Below are 20,054 nucleotides of genomic sequence, written 5' to 3'. Positions count from 1 at the left end.
GGAGCAACTATGAACCTTGAGTGTTCCATCCAGTGCTGCGTTTGTCAGAGGCACACCAGGGCACAGGGAAACAGTTTGTCACTGCCCAGCATTGTCTGCTTGGCCTCTATCCAAGTCACTGTCAGCATCCTTGCTTTTGTGTCTGGGTCAGATGAAATGCACACATTTTCTGTTTAATTTGTATTTCCAAGAACCATTATGGGGCATACTTTGACCCCTAGTGAGGTTGTTAAACTCTGTGATCAGCTGAAGCAGCCCTGAGAAGGGAAAGTGTACTGAGACCAACATAGCTCCTTAGGGTGGTAGCTCATTCCTGTGTGGATCAGATGATGACATCCAGTCACACGTCATTCCCCTCACTTCCTGTGGAGAGGAGTCTCAGAATCCAGAGGTTGCGTCTCTGGGATGAATTACTGGTTATTTCTGCTTTGTCTCTGGATTTCTCCAAAAGAAGGTTCCAGACTGGCAAAGTGGCAGGAGCAGTGGTAAGTATTAGCCAAAACCCAATGTATAAAGTCCATGAAAATCATGTCCACTTTCTGGTTCTCTTATGTGGTGGCTAGGTCCTGTGTTACAGGCTGTACACCTAGCAACCACATAAAGGTTTCAGGGACCCTCACTGCTGTGCTCTTCAGGTCACACATGAGGAGCAGAAACACTGACTGAGTGGGGTTGCTTTATTAAGTTGAAGAGGAAGACAACTTGGAGGCTGCTCCTCATCATGGTGTTGGTTTCTAAGACGCTCCAGTGGTTCTCTCAGAAGCCACGAGAATGCAGTCTGTCCATCCTGTGGTCCATAGATCACAGACACTCTCAGGGGCTGCTAGAGTCATGGGAGTGAATCTGGTCAGGAGGGGCTGTGGCAAATGCATAGGTCACCGCCATTCTGTTTGGGACAGCCATTGTCAAACTGGTACGGATCAAACAAAGCCGTGCCTGACAGAGGATTCAGTTTGTGGACTATGCACACGAGACCCTGGGAAGATGTGAAAACCCTGGAAGCCAGACCACACGGCAAGTGTCTGCTCTCAAAGGAAGCCACAGCGGAGCAAGCTCACACGGTGTGCATGGTCCCGTGTTTGTGCATTACACCGACGCATCCAGAGCCATCTCTTCCCACTGTTTACCCAGTGGCTGGATTTATCTCTAAGCAAGCCCTTCCCCTGCTTGGTTTCCTCTATCGTCGCCGCCTTGTGTTTGCCAGTATTGGCTGAGTACCAGTCTCACACCTTCTCTCCCACGTCACCCCACCCCCTCCGACTGTCTTCTTATTTAAAGAAAAACAAGATTAAAACGGTGAGCCATGAGGCTTTCCAAATTATAAGGCAGACAAAGTAAGTCCTGGGGGAGGCTGGGTAGGAAGGCATGACTCCTGCACCATTAGGAACATCAGTCCTCATTCACACCCAAATGCGAATCGTAGACGGAGGTAAATATGCCTCTAGACGCATCCATGAGGGCTGAAATGTATGCACTTAGACTTCAGTAGACCCATGGAGGCCAAAGTCTAAGCCACATTCACTTCTTTGCCTGATTTTGAGATGTGGTCATCTACAAGGGAGTGACCACTGGAGAAGGAGAGTTCACAGACATTAGCCATGGAAATAGAACACACAGCAATGTTGCCTTCCTCACCGAGTCAGCTCGAGGGGAGGAGAGCACGAACAGTCTAGAATGTAGCCAAAGGAACACTACATATCAGAACAAGATGTCAGTGAACTGGGCATTGGTCACAGTCTGTGTCATTCTCCCCCTTCTTTTATATACTTCCTCATGGCTTCAGAAGTACTTTTCCTAAAATAAATTGTATGAGCAAGTCCAATACACATGACAGCCAAAAGTGGGGCCACTTCTTATATGTGAACCGCAACAAGCAGGTTTATAGTGCCATGGAATTCGAATTCTCCACTTTTCAAAAATCAGAACCAGAAAAAGAAGAGCCTTGCCCCATTGAGAAGAGGAAACCAGGGTTTGTCTGGATAAAGTGGCTTGGCCAAGGCCACACAGAGGGACCATGTGCTGGATCCAGTGCTCCATTATGCAGGTACAGAGCTCAGCTCTGTCACCAGGGCAACTTTGTGAAAAGAGGGTCATGGGAGTCCTGATCTGGTGTGAGCATTCAGTTAGAGGGTGTCTCCTGCTAGGACAATGGTAGATGCTCAGGAAATATTGGTTGTACCAAATCTCTGTTCTTCCTCTGTACTTCTCATCTACAGAACATCAGTCACAATGATGCCTGCGCATCTAGGCAGCCTATCAACCAGGCAGCAGACAGCTGGCCGAACCACAGAAACGTCGAGAATAACCCACAACATGCAACAAAACAGTTGACCAAAACAGTAGTAGAAACTCAGATGCAATGAAATCTGGGAAGAATTCTCAGTGTGTGTGTGTGTGTGTGTGTGTGTGTGTGTGTGTGTGTGTGTGTGTGTGTGTGCCATGTGCACATGTTTGTGGAGGAAACAGGTCAACTTCTGTACCATTCCTCCTCAGGAACCACTAGCCTTGCTTTCTGAGTCAGGGTCTCTCAGTGCGGGGAGGCGGGGACAGGAGACTCACTGATCTAGGCTGGCCAGCCAGTAAGCCCAGATATTCCCCACCTCTGCCCTCCAGTCTTGGGGTCACAAGTGGATACCATCACTTCCAGCTTTTTCACACAGGTTCTGGGATCAGACTCAGACCCTCATACTTACACAACGAGCACTTTGTACACCAGCCCTAATTGCCACCTCTTGAATATCTAATAGTTTTTCATCCCAAGAACAGTAGAGCATCAAGTAGAGGAGCTGAGAAGAGCCAACTGACCTGGGAGAAATGTCACATCCTTGCTGCATGAAGGCCCCCAGAGAGAACCACAGGCTGTTGAATATGCCAAACTCATTCGACTGGTCACTGGTGGTCTGCTCTCGTCCCTCTTCAAACTCTTCACTGTGCCATTCGTAAGGGCTGAAACGGCTGACCAGGAAGAGGACGACGCTCACTCCGATGTAGGCAAACACGATACACATCCAGATCTCATAGGCCAAAGGGTCAAGAAAGGAGAAGACACCTGGCTTGGACTTCTGTGGCTTCTTAATCATGATGGAGATTCCCAAACTCATGAACGGCTTAGAGAAGTCAATGACTTCCTCCCGGACCAGGGTGATGGTCAAGGGGGCTACCGCCACATCTGCTCTCTGAAAGGATCAAATCAAAACAGGTTCAGGTGAGCTCAGCATCTCTTTCTCTTGCTTTTGTCGTGTGTGTGTGTGTGTGTGTGTGTGTGTGTGTGTGTGTGTGTGAGTGTGTGTGTGTGCGTGTGTGTGTGTGTGCATGCGTGCGCATAGGGAAGCCAGAGGTTGTCTTCATTATATAATTGCTTTCCACCTTGTTTTGGGAGACAGGGTCTCTCCCTAAACCTGGACCTCACTGATTGGTTAGGTTGGCCGGCCAGTTGAGCTCCTGCTGTCCTCTGTCTGCATCTCCTCCCCAGTGCTGGGATTACAGGCGTGCACTATAGTACTAGGCTTTTTACATGGATGCTAGGAATCCAAACTCAGGCCCTCATGCTTGCTTAGCATGTGCTTTATAGACGGAAGCCTCTTCCCAGCTCTTGTTTCTATCTTTACGGTGAATATTATTTTTATCTTAAAGGATGTGGAAATGGTATAGGAACTTGTTAAGTCCGACTGCTCAGACACTAAATTATTTCTAAGAAATGGACAACAGCTTGCTAGAGGAGCTCATTCCATTATCTGACAGCTCTACTTGCTGGAGATGCCTTCCTCATCCTGCAAGAAAGAGGTTGCAGCTTTGTTTAGCCAGTGACCGGGCTTCCTCCTTGTGCTCTGAGACCCCTCCGGGCCTGCTACCCAGCCTGATTACCTTAGGAAGCAGATATAACGCTTACTCAGCACACTCTACTCCCAGTGCCTAGAGAGTTAGTTACTCAGGGATGCTGGAGACCCATGGGGCTCAGTGAGAATTAGCCTTAAGAGCTGGAGCCAGAGCTGAGCTGCACAAAGATTGACCCCAGAGGCAGCCATTTGGGTCCCTCAATTCAGGGCTTACATTGGGCTCCCTGGAAATGTGTCAGTACATCCCTCTATCTCCAAGAACACATGGCAGATGCTCTGTTTGCTTAAGCCAGTTTGCATTGGATTTCTTTTACGCACAACCAAGATTATCCTGCCGAACGAGATGGTGAGGGCAAATTGAACCTGATAAATGTTTATGGAACAATTATGTGTAAGCTCTAGGATGGAAGCTGAGATAAACTATGCCCCTCCCCACAGTCAAGGGTTATAAATTTGTAGAAGAGACTATCATACCACACACGTACATGCACACATCTACACTGGCACACTTATCGAGTCTCCAAGGTGGACGAGACACTATAGGAGAAGGGGGAGGGGTCCATCAGGCTGGGAGCCCGGGGATTGCAGCCTGCAAGAGATGACATGTCAATGTGACATTGAAAAAAGGGAGGGCTTTGCATGTTGCTCTGGTAGGGAACGGTATTCCAGGAGGAAGGAACCATGGGAGGAAGGGCCTGGTAGTGACAGAGTTGAGCCAGCTGCTAATTTTTCTTCTTTCCAGGATGATTGCTAAAAGCCACCCAAGTATGTAGTGTTTGAATGTCAAATCTAGTCTGTTGGTAAGCAGGGAAGAGTGCCAGGCATGCTCATCTGTCCTTGGGCAGTGCTGGGACATACCAGACAGCTTGGGTATAGCAAAAAGGGGCAAGGGTCACAGAAAACTGTCTGGGTGAGACAATTTGGGAACTGAGAACTGTGGGGCAAACACTCCCATCACAGGCCTGCAGCAAATACGTTTTTAGGGAGCTGACCCCGGGGAGGTCAAGTGGCTCACAGGAGCCATGCAGCTCAGAGAATGGCAGAGTTAGAACTCAACTCCGGGAGTCTGCTTGCAAGTATTACTCTTTCTGCTCCAGCTATGGACAGACAAGAAGATGCCCCATGAATGAAGGCCCAGAGGCACCCCCAGGAGCCACAGACTCAGCTGCAGCATGTCCCCCGCCCTCATTTCTTTTCTTTTTTTTTTTTTTTTTTTTTTAATTTTTATTTTGCAATACAATTCAGTTCTACATATCAGCCACAGATTCCCTTGTTCTCCCCCCTCCCGCCCCCCTCACCTTCCCCCCAGCCCGCCCCCCATTCCAATCTCCTCCAGGGCAAAGCCTTCCCCACAGACTGAGATCAACCTGGTGGACTCAGTCCAGGTAGGTCCAGTCCCCTCCTCCCATGCTGAGCCAAGGGACCCTGCATAGGCCCCAGGTTTCAAACAGCCAACTCATGCAATGAGCACAGGACCCGGTCCCACTGCCTGGATGCCTCCCAAACAGATCAGGCCAATCAACTGTCTCACCCACTCAGAGGGCCTGATCCAGTTGGTGACCCCTCAGCCATTGGTTCATATTTCATGTGTTTCCGTTTGTTTGGCTATTTGTCTCTGTGCTTTATCCGACCTTGGTCTCAACAATTCTCTCTCATATAAACCCTCCTCATTCTCGCTAATTGGACTCCCAGAGATCCACCTGGGGCCTAGTCATGGATCTCTGCCTCCAGGTCCATCAGTAGTTGGATGAGGTTTCTAGCACGACAATTAGGGTGTTTGGCCATCCCATCACCAGAGTAGGTCAGATCGGATTGTCGCTCGATCATTGCCAGCAGTCTGTTGTGGGGGTATCTTTGTGGATTTCTGTGGGCCCCGCCCTCATTTCTGTCACTGAAATGCCTCTGGCTCATCTCTCAGTTCCTCTTAGCTTCACAGTCTAGAGTTTGAATGGGATGATGTCTACAAAAGTGATGGACAAAAGACAGAACTTCGAATTAATGAGCACTGTTATTGACCATGTGTCCTTCGACCAAGCAGCTAAGCTCTCAGAGCCTCTGTATCCTCCTTTACAAAGTGCAGAAATGATCTTATCTACCTTCCAGGGCTGAGATGAATATGTGAAACAAGATGAGTGCAGCGTTTAGCATGACACAAGGCATCTGAGAGGGTATGAACTAGTTACCACTGTGGGCAAGAACCAGGGAGAGAAGAGACACTCTTAGCCTCCCAGCAGCCACTACCTTCATAGAGCAGGAGGCTTGGTGGCCTGTAAGTCAGTTTTTTATTTTTCTCTTTTTAACCTCACTGGTGGTTTGTGGTTGATAGATATTTCCTCAGTGTCTCTCACTTTTCTCGGGGGAATAGAGTGGGACAGATGAATCAAGATAAAGGAAAATAGTTTTATGCTCAACATGGCTTCCCTGGGAATCAGTTGTCACTGATAAGAGGGACAGGTCTAACGGATAGGACCTAAGGCCTCAGGCTTAACATGAAGCGTATAGGGATGGCTCCAGGTCTCAGGAGTGTAGATGAGTCTGATACTACACTAGCTGCAGGCACTGGGGTTGTGCTCCTGGGATGGTCACAGATTTCTCTGCCCAGGCCACGGGCTTTTTGACAAAGAGAACTGCATTCCAGGAGGTGAAGGCAAGATGAACGTTGGAGAAGGTGAGAAGTTCACAGCAATTGCCATGGCAATGACCTTAAGAGCTCAGAGGAAGTTCCCATGGAAACCAGCCTCCAGATGCAGCAGGACCCATCCAGGTCTCTGTTTCATTGATGGAGTTTCCAAAGTGAGAGGCATCAAGGGAAGAAGAAGGGGAGGTGCCGACAGCATTTCCCAACCCGGTCTCTACCCTCACCAGTCGCCTTGAAAGCCACTTTTCTTCAGAATACCTTCTTCCTGTCATCTTTTTCTCCTTTGGTCAGGTATGTACTTCACGGCCATCATGACTCCTCCTGCCCTGATGTGAGGCTGCGAGACTCCCCTATCCTCTAAAATGATCAATTCCTGCTGTCACCTGAGTACCAACCGGAGGCTCAGCGTGAGTTTCAGCTCAGAGATGCAGCTGGCATTTTCAGGACCTATGAGGGAAACCTCCACGGCCCCTTTCTTGCACATTTCAGGAACTGCTTTTTGTTATTTTGTTGTTTTCTATAAGACAAGGTCTCCATCTCAGGCCAGCCTCACACTCATCAAGGAAGAGGCTGGACTTCAGACCTTCATGCACCCACCTCTGGAATGTTGGCGTTACAGATGTGTATCACCATGCCCAGGATATGTAGTGTTGTGCACTGAATTCTGGGCCTCATGAGCGCTAGACAGGGACTCTGCCAACTCAGCTGTGGCCTCTGCCCTTCTATTGCCCTTTGTTGCTCTACTTGAGAGTCCTTACCATCTCCTGGTGCTGACTGAATCAACCCACACTCTTGCCTTGTCATCTGTGACTCCAACTTTTCTCCGCAACTCCACCCAAAGCAGTCAACCCAGTGTTTGCTTGACCTCACCTTACTTACTTTACTACCATCCTGTCATTTATACTTAGAAACTCCCAGGCTGCCCATCTCTCTGTCTTTATTTCAAGATGACTGTTTTCCAAGTTCCACACACTAGGAAGGCCTAGAAATCTCCACAAGCTCTTCTGTGGACCATGTGGTTTAGACTCCCGGATCTTCCGCTCTTAACCAGCTCTCTACTATTGTCTCTTAAACTCTAGGGTGTTTGCAAGCTCTGGGAATCTTGGCATCCCACGACTCCCTAGACGCTGAAAACACCACTGGCCGTCCAGTGCCTGCTCAAGACTGCTTCAATGTATTGATGCTTTTGCAGTAGTTGTCCAGGGAGTTGCTCTAAGTGCGGTGTACCGCACAGATGACTTGGGCCTGCCCCTACCACACAAATGAACAGACTGTGAGGCTGAGCGAGCCACAGTGGAGCAGGGATGAGGTTCTAGAACAGGAAGCCAGGGCAGTTTGAGGGGAAGTCTCGCCTGCTATGAGGAGGACAAAAGAGGACTTGGAGGAGCGTTCTGGAAGAGGAGTTAGAGATGGAGGATGGCAGGGGAGGCTCAAGAGAACGAAGCACGAGGGGGCAGCTGGATGATCAGAAGCCACAGAAGAGTGATTACAGCAAAGAGTGACCCCAGTGTGAACCTGGGAGCAGGGGCATCTAGTCCCAGTGGGAGCCACAGGTGACGCTGTGTTATCTGCCCCAAGAGAGCTGATCCTGGAGCTATCTATGCTGTTACCTGTGCTAGACCATGGTCAACTGAGCCAGGTTGAGTGAATTAGGAGCAAGAATTTGGATCCCTGTGTCTGAAGACAGTAGATGACTTTCTGTTCAGCAGCAGCGCTAGTTAGTGTGGGAGTCAATTTATGCACAGAGCCATCCAGCCAGCCAGTTCTTTCCTGTCTGCTCCCTTCCCCTGTCCTTCATGATGATCCCTCCCCCTCTCCCCAGGCACTTACTCCATAGACCAGCTCTCCCACCATGCCATTCCAGGCCTTCGTATCGGGATCCCGGGCTCCATATTTGCCATCGCTGACGATCTCGAGTCGGTAGGAGTAGCCCACGTGCTTGGCGATCTCCGCAGCCAGCTCCACACAGTAGCCCTCATAGCGGTCATTGCCCTCAAACTGGTTGGCATTCTTTTTAAGCATCACGTAAGGATCTTCCTGGTGGAGAAATAGGACAGAGGGTGTGGCCTGTGGGTGCATCTGTGAGTGGGGAGGACTTTGATCTGGCAGAGGAGGATCCTTCCAATGTCAGTAAACCTCTCTAACCCCTTAATAAGTTTCCTGAATTTCTGTCCCCTACTCCGTTATAAGTTTTTCTTGGGAAAAGAAAATAAATGCTGTTAAAATAAGAATACTTTTATCACAGAAATGTAACATGACTTTCCAAATTATATTATTTTTATAATTAAATTTTTTTTTTATGTGTATGAGTGTTTTGCCTGCATGTATGTTTGTGCACTACATGTGTGCCTGATGCCCGAGGAGGTCAGAAGAGGGTGCTGAACCCAGGTCATTTGCAATGTATTTTTTAAAGATGCCTTTGGATAGATTATTGGATGTAGCTTATCAGAGGATGCAGGGTAAGAGTAGATCTCAGGGACGCTGAGTGAAAACTCAGAACTGCTCATCTACAAGGCATGTCTTTTCCCAGTCTCGGTGATTTTGTCATCATTATTGTTGTTGTTCTTTTATGAGAGAGTCTCACTATACAGCAGAGGCTGGCCTGGAACTCTACCCTCCTTCTCAGCTCCCCGAGTGCTGGCCCGGCAAGCATGCGTGCATGGCTGTGACTAGCTTCACCATCTCCATCTATGGCGTAGTCTTGGCAGCTTTCACTCTGAAGTGGGGTGTGCTTGGGTGGGTCCACCTTGAACTTCAGGTAAACCTGATGAAGGAGCATACTCACGAGGATTGTAGTGACGATGTAGGTTCTGTTCTGGACACTTGAGTTGTCCCCTCCAGCCTGAGCATCGGTGGCTGCAGGGACAAACTTGTCATCTTCATTCCAGTAACCAATCTGTTAATGAGAACAAGGCAAAAACACGATCTGAGGAGGAATCTTGGAGCTGGGTGTGGTGGCAGAGTGATCGGTGTACCAGAGTCTGGGGTGCTGTAGGCAGAAACACCAAGAGGTAAGATGCACCCCAGATCCCCTCTCCGTCCCCAGTGCACCGCCTCACAGTGGTGACTAAGCCCAGAGCTTGTCCTAGGAGAACAAAAGTTTAACTCTTTATTTATCTAAACTGTATAGGACAGTGAAAGGGAGGGCTGTGGGATTTAATTCTCTGCAGTTGTTTGCACAGCCAATCCATACCCCCTCTGAATATTAACCCTCCCCCCCACACCTACGCTAAACAGCAGTTTGATTAAACGCTTCCCTCATTTTTAGAGTCCCTACATTTTCCCATCCAGATTTATCTTCCTGGGAAAGTTCGCTATCTTCCATTTACTGCTGGTTTTCCTGATTGTTGCAATACCAAGTCATGCTCAAGGGTAAAGAAAATTAACTCCTAAATATCGGCAGGGTATTAATACTTTGCCCAAAGTCTTTCAGAAAAGTTATTCAATCCCAATTACATGCATGGCTCTGAGTTAAAACACTTAGTGGTACGCAACAAGGTCGAGAGAGATCCTGAGGTGTCTAAGAGGGAGTGTTTTCCCGGAGAACATCACCTGAGAAGACATGGGTCACACAGACACGCAGTCCAGAAATGCTGAGAGTGAGTGACAGAGGACTTCAGAGAAGCACAAGGCTGGAGTGGGATGTTGTGTGAGGGAAGGGCTGTGGGAGATGATGGATGGGCTTAGCCCGAGCCTCCCAGGTCAAGGAGGAGGATAGTCCTGTTGTGCAGGCAGAAGTCTGCCAACATAGACAAGTTCAGTGGGCAGCAGCTAGGCTTCACCTGGGAGAGCAGTGGGTGCATGAGTATAAGTAGCAGGGGGTTTTGAAGGCCAGGCCAAGCAGTGGAGAGTGTTCTGAAGGCAGCAGGGAATCATGGAAGGTTTGGGACAACAGAACAATCTAGCTAACACATGTACACACATATGTGCACAGAACAGACACACATAGATATACACACATGCACACATATGTGCACAGCACACAGCACTCACACGTGTGTACAGTATACACACAGACAAGTGCATACACACACAAACACACATCTAGACTGCCTATACCTCTCTCTCCTACTTCTCTTTTCTTCTTCCCCTTAGATTCCTCTTCCTCTTCTCCCTCCCTCTCTCTTCCTCTCCCCTCCTTCCTCTCCTTGTCTCTCTTCTCCCTTTCTCTTTCCTCCCTCTTCCCTTCCCTTCTCATCTCCATCCCCCCTTTCTCCAGGCAGTGATGTCTGTCATTCCAGCTGCAGAGAGAAAGGGAAAATGATGGAGAGCGGGCAGTTCACAGGCAGGAGTTGGAAAGTGAGCAGTATCCAGAGCTCAGCACAGAAACTGAGGCACCATCCACAAGGTTGGTTTGTGTGGCCCTTCACCTTGATTATTTCACTGGACACCAGTGGGTTCTTTGTGATCTACGGCTATTCACAATAGCAGCTATACACACGCTCTTGCTTTGGCTCAGTGAGTTTTCTACCACCTCGTCTGTTCACTTCCTGAGGTGATGCAGCTGGGCAGTGCCTGCTGTTGGCCTGGGATGCTGCCCATTCGTCTATTGCCCGCAGCAGCTATTATCACCGAGGGCAGGAATCAGTTCGCTGGTGGTGAATGCTCCTTGTTCTTCTAAATGCTTTTTGTGTTTTAATTCCCTCCATCCCCATTAAAATCCCATGACATTTGCCAGTTTTCACTCCTGTATTAGGTGTGAGGACACTGTGATGTGGAGTGATAACTTCCCCAGGGCTGCTGGATTGCCATGGTAGTACAAGAACTGGAAGGCTTCCCCCATTGCATGGATTATAGGTATATGCTGTTGAACGTGGCTCATTTTTCCACAGGTTCTGGGGATCAAATTCACACTTTCATAGCAAGAGCTCTGTTGATTGATCCATCTCCTCAGTCCTAAACAAGCTTAATTTTTTCCCTAGCTGTCTCGCGGGAAAAGAAGACATGATCTTGTCAGCGTTGGTAGAGACATCTGGATGCAAAGGCTCGCATTCACACCTCCTAGGAGCCAGGAGACTCAAATGGATATTGGGCTCCACAGCTGGATGCACAGAAAGATGGCAAGGGTGTCTGAGGAGGCTTTGGAGATGAGAGCTGTGGGCTGGATTACCATATGGGACTTTGATTCTCTACTGAGGAGGTGTAGGGGCTTTGATTCTATCTGAAAGCAAATCAGAGTAAGTAGTTTGGTAAAGATTGGGGCCCACTGTTCAGGAGAGGATTTAAAAAAAATTCTGACAGGGAGAAGTCTTCTCCTGGGGCCACTTAATTTTTTTTGATCTCCTATTTTCCATCTGCCTCTAAAGATTCTTTGAACTTCGGAAACGAGTCCAGACGATAGAGCGGATATTCTTAAGTGGATGAAGTTTAAAGAGCAGGTGATCACAGAACTGTGGATTCACTTGATCTTCCCCGCAGCCATAAGGTTGAATTTATACATGGGTACCCCAGGATTGCCTTTGAAGCCACAGCTCCCAATTTCTCCAAACGAGGGTCATCACAACGTTGCTTATTGTGGCAGAGATGCCTAGCTGACCGCCAGGCGATCTCGTTTGCCTTTCATAGTGTAGAGATAGCGGGAAGTGGCTGTCCAACCAGAAGTACAGCCCGTTTTGCATCCCATTGGGAGGAACACTTGTGTTCTGGTGCGTGGAATGCCTGCCGGGAGAGTGATGTGCTTCTCTTCCAAACCGCTCTTTCCCAAGTTTCCAGCAGCTTGCCCATTTTCTTTCTTTCTCACTTGTTTGCTGAATGTTTGACACCCAGAAAGACCGTAGTGGACAGTGATGCCTTCTCACACCCAACTCTCAGCCTGAGCCCTACGGCCAAACCTCATTGATCTCAATCCACTAATCTCAACTTGCAAAACTTCTACCAAATTATTTTTATCCCAGCTGTAATGTATGTTTCTTTGCTTCTAATGAAGCAGAACACTTCAGCAAACAATGACAAGAACCAGACATTGACTAAACAAGAGATTCACTTCCCCCGCACTAAAGAGCTAGGTTTCAGAGCCTAGTTCCCACAGCACCCAGGGTTAGGCAAGCTAGCACATCTAAAAGGCTGAAATTAATAAGCTTATTCCAACTTCATCTCAGAACATGGTGTAGGGATGTCTGATAGAAGGATAGCAAAAGTGATACCCAAGGAACAGAGCAATGCCTCCACAATGCAAGGCAATGAGCCAGAGAAAAAGAGCAAGCGTTGATGCCTGGGGCTCTGGAGGCTGAGGTCAAGAGACTACTGCATTTTCCTGGAGGTAAAAAGCCAGTGAAAAGTTCTAAGCAGTATGATTCGTTGTATATTTGAAACACACTCCTCAGCTCCTAGGGTGGAAATGTGGTGAGGTAAGCGAGGTCAGGCTGTAAACACCTAGTAGGACCTGTGGTAGTGAGGAAGCTGATGACCATGGCAGGGAAGCGGACACGGGCCATGGTTTGGCCAGTGAAGATGGAGGAATGGCCGTATTGAGGTCGTATCTTAGGCTAAAATTAGTTTGTATGTGAAAAATTGGATGCCAAGGACTCAAAACTTCCAGGAGGCATGTAGAATTGAAAGTTATGAATTCTTCTGGAAAAAGACGACACTGGAGGTACTGGTAGGAATTCCAGTCACTGTGATCTTCCCTGCCTAGTTATGTGCAAGGCCAAAACTGAGTACAAACCCAGGCCAGGGAAGGGGGCACTCAAATCAAGTTGACAGGGGAAGATGTCAGACGCCATCAGTAAGCACGGAAACAGCTAGCCACACAATCAATAGGCAAAGGCAGTCCGATCTCCACTGCTGGTCCCCTGATGGTGGGATCATTAGTGGAATGCCTGAAGCTCTCCTGTGGGTGGCCAGTGTGAAAATGTGTGAGTCCATCCCAACGTGACAAGATGTTTCATTCAGAGAAGGATCCCTAAGCCCACCTGGAAGTCATACTTCTAAATGGGACTTCACAGGACTTAACATCACCAGAGCCAGGGCCAAATCTGCTCTCTGAAACTTTAAGCTTGCTGGAAGGAAGCTTAGCACTCTAGCATCTCAGTGGGATGTCCAATTGCATCAGGATGCCTAGGCCGTGAGCAGGATACAGGTGGGACTGGAGTTTCCCAGAAGCCCTGAACCAGGGAGAGAAAGCTGCTGTTACACAGGGCAGGTAAGGCCTCGCAGTGTCCGTGAAACTAGCACAAGGTCATTCTCAAAAACTGTAGGTATTAATTTGCTTGGAGTCTGATTGAGTAAAAGCCCTGAAGGCAGAGATTCAGAGGAATTGATTTTCTGAGAGGCAGATCCCTGTAGACAAAGAATGCTTAACACCACATTCTAAGAAAGGATTTAGTCACTAGAAAGTGAGTTTGAGAACAGCCCAGTGATTAGAACACCAGGCACATCCATTTGCTTGAGGGTTTGAAGGCTGTATGAGTGGTTGTGTATGCTCCTGTGCAGTGCATACAGAACCATGTGAGGTCTCTGTGGAAGACAGAAGGGAGTTTAAAACATGAGCCCATGCATGCAGAGGCTGCTTTCCTCAAACTTGTACTGTGGAAGTGTAGACATAATCTCATCCAATCCTTTGAGATCAATTTCTTCTTTCCTTCCTCCACTGCTCCCCACTCATTTCCTTCCTCCCTCCTCTGTCTCTCTGTCTGTCTCTGTCTCTGTCTCTCTCTATTTGGTTTTCCAAGACAGGATTTCTCTGTGTAGCCCTGGCTGTCCTAGAACTCACTCTGCAGACCAGGCTGGTCTAGAACTCACAGAAATCCACCTGCCTCTGCCTCTGGAGTGCTGGGATTAAAGGCGTGCGCCACCGCCCGGCTCCCTCTCTTCTTTTTAAACTGGTTTCATTGCATAGCCCAGGCTACCCTTGAACTGACAGTAATCTTCTTGGCTCAGCCTTCCAAGTCCTGGGATTACAGGCAGACACCCTCCCCTTCACCAGAGTTGATGTAACTGAGGTTCAGGAAGGCTGAGGGACTTGTTCAAGGTCACATGACCAGTGCAGAGTAAGATCCGCCTGGCTCTGCCTCCCGAGTGCTGGGATTAAAGGCGTGCACCGCCGCCGCCACCGCCGCCGCTGCCGCCACCCGGCTTCTGGGAAGTTCTTAATGAAGCCAAGGTCTAGAGAAGACAGAGTCTTCTCTGGGCAGAGTCAGGGCAAGGCTTAGAGTCACAGTAAAGGTCCTGTAATCCTTGGCAAGGTCACACCAAAGGCAGTTTATCTATGAGGAAAGCCTCTAACTCCACTTCCACAATGAACCGTAGTCTGGTTTGGAGATGGACGGTGTGACTGGAGAGAGAGGCTGGTGAAAACACTACCACGTGGAATTTTTCAAGGGTCATCTAAAATGCCAGAACCGAGATGAACTAGAGGTTATTCAGCCAAATCCCTCTCACTTAAATATCCAGACCTAGCTAGGTTTAGCAACTATCAGAAGGATGACGCACAGATAGATGATGTCTGACTCTCATATCTACTCCTTACATTACCCCCTTTCCTCAATGCACTGTTAATGGTGGACAGGAGTCTGGCTTCATGTAAAGGGCTCCCACTACCTGGGGGAGAGGAGGATTCCCACCAGCAGCCTCCCTAGTCTCTTGTTTGTAGCCCGGGCTGATCTTGAACTTCTTCTGTTCCCCCTGCCTCACATTCCCTAGCGTTGGGATCAAGGGCTGTGCCACCAGACCAGGCACAATCTCCATATTTTAATAGTACAAATGCCTAGCTTTTAGGCATTGTACAGGTATTAAACTTGTGCCACTGGCAAGTGGTAACAATAGTCACTATAGTGATTCTGAGGACAGCCCAGGTTCATGGTTGCCGGTTTTCTTTACTGTTCCAGCCCTTTACAAACCACCGACAGCATCTGCGTTCCACTGTAAGGTAAGGGCCACAGCTTTTTTGAATGTACTATGGTTAGGGAATGAGGTCATGGGTCTGTTGTCCCTTCCAGGAGCCGCAGGATTCTCCTGGTGTACCCTTGGACCCCAGCACTGTCCTGATTGTGTCGATTGGATCCTTTCAACCTTGATAGCAGCTGCAGATAAACAGGGGCTAGGAAGTCAGGGGCCCTGAGTAAGGTGTCTCTTGAGCTATGGCTCCCTGGGACCTTGTGAAGCCTAATGGGCTTTTCTGTCTTAGTTTACCCACAGACAAAGGGATATGTCTCATTTTGGCTAGTACTAGCTACACTAGATACACACATGCCCTGAAAGAGGTGAAGAAGCCATCTCAGACCATCCAGATGCCAGTGTGTGCATCTGACGTGTTCCACAGCTACTGAACACACCACTGAGATAACCTAGGCATGATGTGTTCCCATTTCAGAGATGTGGAAGTTGAGGGTTTGGATAATTAATACTTTAGGAGAAGAAAGTACCTTCTCTAGAAGCAGGAATTGGAGGAATCAAGCTGACAAAACCAGACTCTTGTGGTGGGCAGGCTAACACCATCTCCCCTGAAAGATGTCCCTATGGCAGACACCAAGTTTGACCGGGTTCTAGTAAAAGGGGCACACAGTTGAGATAGAGAGAGAGGAGCTTGGATCATCTGGGTGGGGCCCACCTAGCTAACAAGCTCTTTAAAGTAGAGCCTTCCACAGCTGTGCCCATGGAACGAAGTCAGAGAGATGCGGTGTTTCTGAGCCTGTGGTTAGAGATGGCACTCCAGGCATTGGAAAGTGGGAAACCTCTAGAATAAAGGGGGCAAATGAAAGGAGGTCTCCAGAAAGGAACATGGTCCTGCCAGCACTTTGACTATTTAAACCCATCCACATATGCCACCACAAGGTGAAATACTTGTGTGGCTTGAAGTCATGGTTTGTAACAGTCTATTATGGCAACTGTAGGCAGATCCCACAGCCCTGACGAGCTGAGCCAGTCTAGAGAGTAGAGGTGGGTTCTACAGTGGAGTAGGGTGTCTGGGCTTCAGGGAGCCGAGAACGCTGTGTCCTCAGAGCTATCTAGAATCTTCTGCAATGGCGGCAGTGCTCCGGGTCTGCGCTGTCCGATGTGATCCCCAGGAGCCACATGTGGCTGTGCAGCACCTGGTAATTTTTAGATTTTAATTCATTGAAAATTAGTTTTCGGTCAGTGACCTGTGCGGCCAGGGTGAGGATATGTGACCTAACGTTGGAGACACAGAGAGCGCTGTGTCTGAGATACTGTGTGCCCGCTTTCCAGGTACCAGGGATAGCATTTAGAACTTCCAAACAGCAGAGAGCCTTGAGTCATCCCAAGGAGCCCAGGAGGTCAGCATTATCATGGTGAGCTCTGTCTACGTAGGCTCAGAGATCTGCCCAGATCCCAGATGAATAAGTGGAGAAGTTGCACTTTGGTTCCAGGATCCTGAAAACCCACAGCCCTCCACTAGCTTCCAAATTCTCAACACAAGCAAGCAGCCATGATGAAGGCTGAGGGCAGGGGAGACAGAGGCTGCCAAGCAACAGAAGAAAGCAGCCAGGAAATTTGTCTCCAAGGAATACCCTTTGCTCTACGTGCTGAAGGCTGAGGAGGTATCGACCAAGGGAAAGACAGCGGCAGGGTGAAGAGCCCATCCTCCCTAGGTCTGTGAAGATTCCAGGGCAGAAAGGAGCATGTGAATTCAAAGAACTGAAAGAAACCAGATTGCCTGGAGTGGCATGAAGGAAGTCAAAGGTCAAAGGTGAAGGAATTGACAGTGACTAAATCACCCTGGGTCTTAGGGTTTAAGTAAGACCAAAGGATCTGCATTTCATCTTAAAAGGTCTGATATGAATATTAATGTTATATAAGAACACGCGCAAATGTGTTTTTCATTTCGACTTTTGTGGAGAATAGATGTGGACAATCAGAAGAGGATTAACCTCACCGTTAAACATTCTAGAGTTCTTCAGAATCCCCAGTAACATCACTGCTACTGTATATACATCTATTACTTTATGTCTTCAAGTTCTTAAAAAAATGAGGCCAAATCTCATTCTATGTCCTTGGCTAGTCTCAGACCTGCAATAATCCTCAAGCCTCAGGCACTCAAACGTTGGGGTGACAGGTAAAGGTGAGTAGGCCAGGCTCTTCCTATTTTCAGAGTGCTTATTTGTTTGTTTGTTTCATGGCTCTCATACACTGCCAGAAAAAAATCTGGGAGTTGCATCTTTAGTTTACAGAGAGGGAATCAATTCTCAGAGAAGGAACCTGACTCTCTTCAAATCCCAAGCCACAAGTGGCAGAGTAGAGACCAGAGGAGTCCGGAATACACATGGCCTGAGCATCTTCAAAGGTGTAGACAAGGCAGGTGTCCAGGACCCTCACTTCTGCCCGAGCCTCCACTTAGTCTGGTCAGCCAAGGTGGCCCTTACCTTGCGGATCCCATCATGCTTCATTTCAATCACGTGGAGGGTATAGTTGGTCCGGCGCCCTTTCTCGTTAAACTGCACGTTTCCGGTCAAACCCTCGAATCGTACCTGAAAACAGAGGCAAACTCAGCATTTTCATTTCCTTTTTGTCCCTGTGTCTGTTGTGTGTGTGTGTGTGTGTGTGTGTGTGTGTGTGTGTGTGTGTGTGTGTGTGTGTAGTTTTTGGTTTTCTGAAATGGTGTCTTAAATGGTGTCAATACGGCTTTGAACTCAATAAGAACCTGACAAAGATGACCTTGAACTCCTAACCCCGCTGCCTCTCCTTCCTAAGTGGTGGGATAACAGGCATGTGCCACTGAGGCAGGCAAGCATACAGAAGAGCTTATTAGCTTGGGAGTCTGCTTGACTGGGCTGTGCACACATCCTCTCTGAACAGTGCACCTAGCAACCCGTTGGCGACTTAGGACCCCTGTCTGCATGGAGTTCACATTCATCTGGGTTAAGCCATGGAAACAACTAATCCCCTTAGCAACCTCTTCAAAATGCCCTGTTTCTATTCAAATGTGCCTTGGAACACATTCTGAAACCATTGAAGATGGACCAATCTGGTCTAGACTGGTTTGGGGGTACATGTGCCGTAAAGCTAGCTGCTTCTTCTTTGAGTGAACTTTTAGGGGGAATCTCCTATTTACAGACTTACGCCTATGCAATAGTGTGTGTGTGTGTATGTGTGTGTGTGTGTGTGTGTGTGTGTGTGTGTGTGTGTGTGTATGGCTGAGATCAGATACATTATGGGGAGAGACATGCACAGTGAACAAAGACCTATTAATTCAAGTCTGTCTACCAAAAAATAGAGAACCACCAAAATTACACCCCTAGTAACCTAACTCTGCCTTCCTTGGAACCTCATAAAAGGAAGACTGAAAGATAAACAGGGCCCTCAAGTACCCTCACTTAACGTGGCACACTGACGATTCTGACAGCGTACCTCTTTCTAATCTATGCTAACACTCTGCTTTGAGTAAAGTGTTCTTGCTTCTTTACAGCCTCTGTGAGCCTTTGTTTCCTTCTGAAATAACACACCAAGAGCCTGGAAACACCCAGCCCAGATACCAGCCATCATGCCCATCATTTGTTTGATTTCCTGCTGGAGCAAAACTTCAGATCCCAAGAATGTTACATGTGTTGAAGTTCGGAGCAGCCCACAGGCTGAAACTCCCACCCTTTGTCGTGGCTGGCTTCAGTGCAGAGAGGACATCCTCACTTAACAGGGGTCAGTCTCTCTTATGGCTTCAGGCAAGCATTAACAGAAGGCAGAGGGCATGCTCATGGGATATCTTCCCATTATCATTAGCCAAACACTCCCTCCACACTCTGCATGCTCAGAGGAGCAACTAAAGATGGAGAAACCGAGGTACAGGGGTGTCACCGTGGATGAGTCAGGAGGAGAATTCACACTGGAAGCCAGCCTTAGGACTGATGCCTTGGATATGGTTGGTAAAGGTGCCTTAATTCCTTTGTGAATCCAGGCAATAAAATACCTGCAAATCCAAGGGCCTGGATTTGATGCCAGCTTCCCTACTGATAGTCAGGTGTCCTTGGGTGATTCACACTTTTCAGTCTCCAGGTTACAAAGCTCCTGCCTGTCTACCTTAAGAGACATGGCTAATGTACTAGTGCAGTGGAAACCAAAACACAAAGGATACCTCACACTCAGCCAGAGTGTGCAAGGCTTTGCAGACATCTCAGATGGCTCAAACATCGCTCCTATCAGATCAAAAAAATCTACGGCATGGGAATTTTCTCTCTTCAAATGAGCCAGACTGAACTTGCACAGATTTGAATCTTCCAGTTCAGATTTCAGATCCAGTAGACGATCTGGGGACCCAAGTCCATTTCTCTGTAGAGACTGAGTAACCCTGAAGCTGAGGATGAGTCCAGGAAACAAAGTCACAGTCCCTGATGGTGACCCTGCGTCCTCAGCTCCCCCCTGCCTATGGGTGTCAAGGTGAGTTTCTACTTGTTACAAATAGAGGTTCTGCCTTATGACCCAGCACTGCTTATATTCTCCCCTTCAAAAGCTTGAAAAAAAGGCATGCAGAGTTTTCTTTTTCAGACAGTAGTCAGGGAGGATAGCTGGTGTGTGTGTGTGTGTGTGTGTGTGTGTGTGTGTGTGCCTGTTCTAAAGCTGACCCTTTCTTTCATCACTTTCTGGTTTAAGTCTCAGGAGGGAGGCCGTGACAGGCTCAAAACACTGAGCAAATG

The 20,054-nt window shown here is 48.2% G+C and overlaps 1 protein-coding gene across 2 annotated transcripts in view; it reads right to left on the bottom strand.

Annotated features, from left to right (window-relative positions):
* Gria1 (glutamate ionotropic receptor AMPA type subunit 1) overlaps positions 1-20,054 on the bottom strand; it is a 328,214-nt gene that overhangs the window by 95,284 nt on the left and 212,876 nt on the right. For both annotated transcript variants that reach the window (XM_059270597.1, XM_059270596.1), the window contains exons 8-11: positions 17,793-17,897; positions 9,260-9,370; positions 8,305-8,511; positions 2,806-3,176 (exon numbers count right to left, since the gene is read on the bottom strand). In XM_059270597.1, the coding sequence (XP_059126580.1) occupies positions 2,806-3,176; positions 8,305-8,511; positions 9,260-9,370; positions 17,793-17,897 (794 nt within the window). The remainder of the gene's footprint in view (positions 1-2,805; positions 3,177-8,304; positions 8,512-9,259; positions 9,371-17,792; positions 17,898-20,054) is intronic.

This window comes from Peromyscus eremicus, chromosome 8a (genome assembly GCF_949786415.1).
Source record: "Peromyscus eremicus chromosome 8a, PerEre_H2_v1, whole genome shotgun sequence".
NCBI classification, from domain to species: Eukaryota; Metazoa; Chordata; class Mammalia; order Rodentia; family Cricetidae; genus Peromyscus; species Peromyscus eremicus.
Note: the sequence above shows the minus strand (reverse complement) of the source record. Positions and strands in the feature narration are given on the sequence as shown.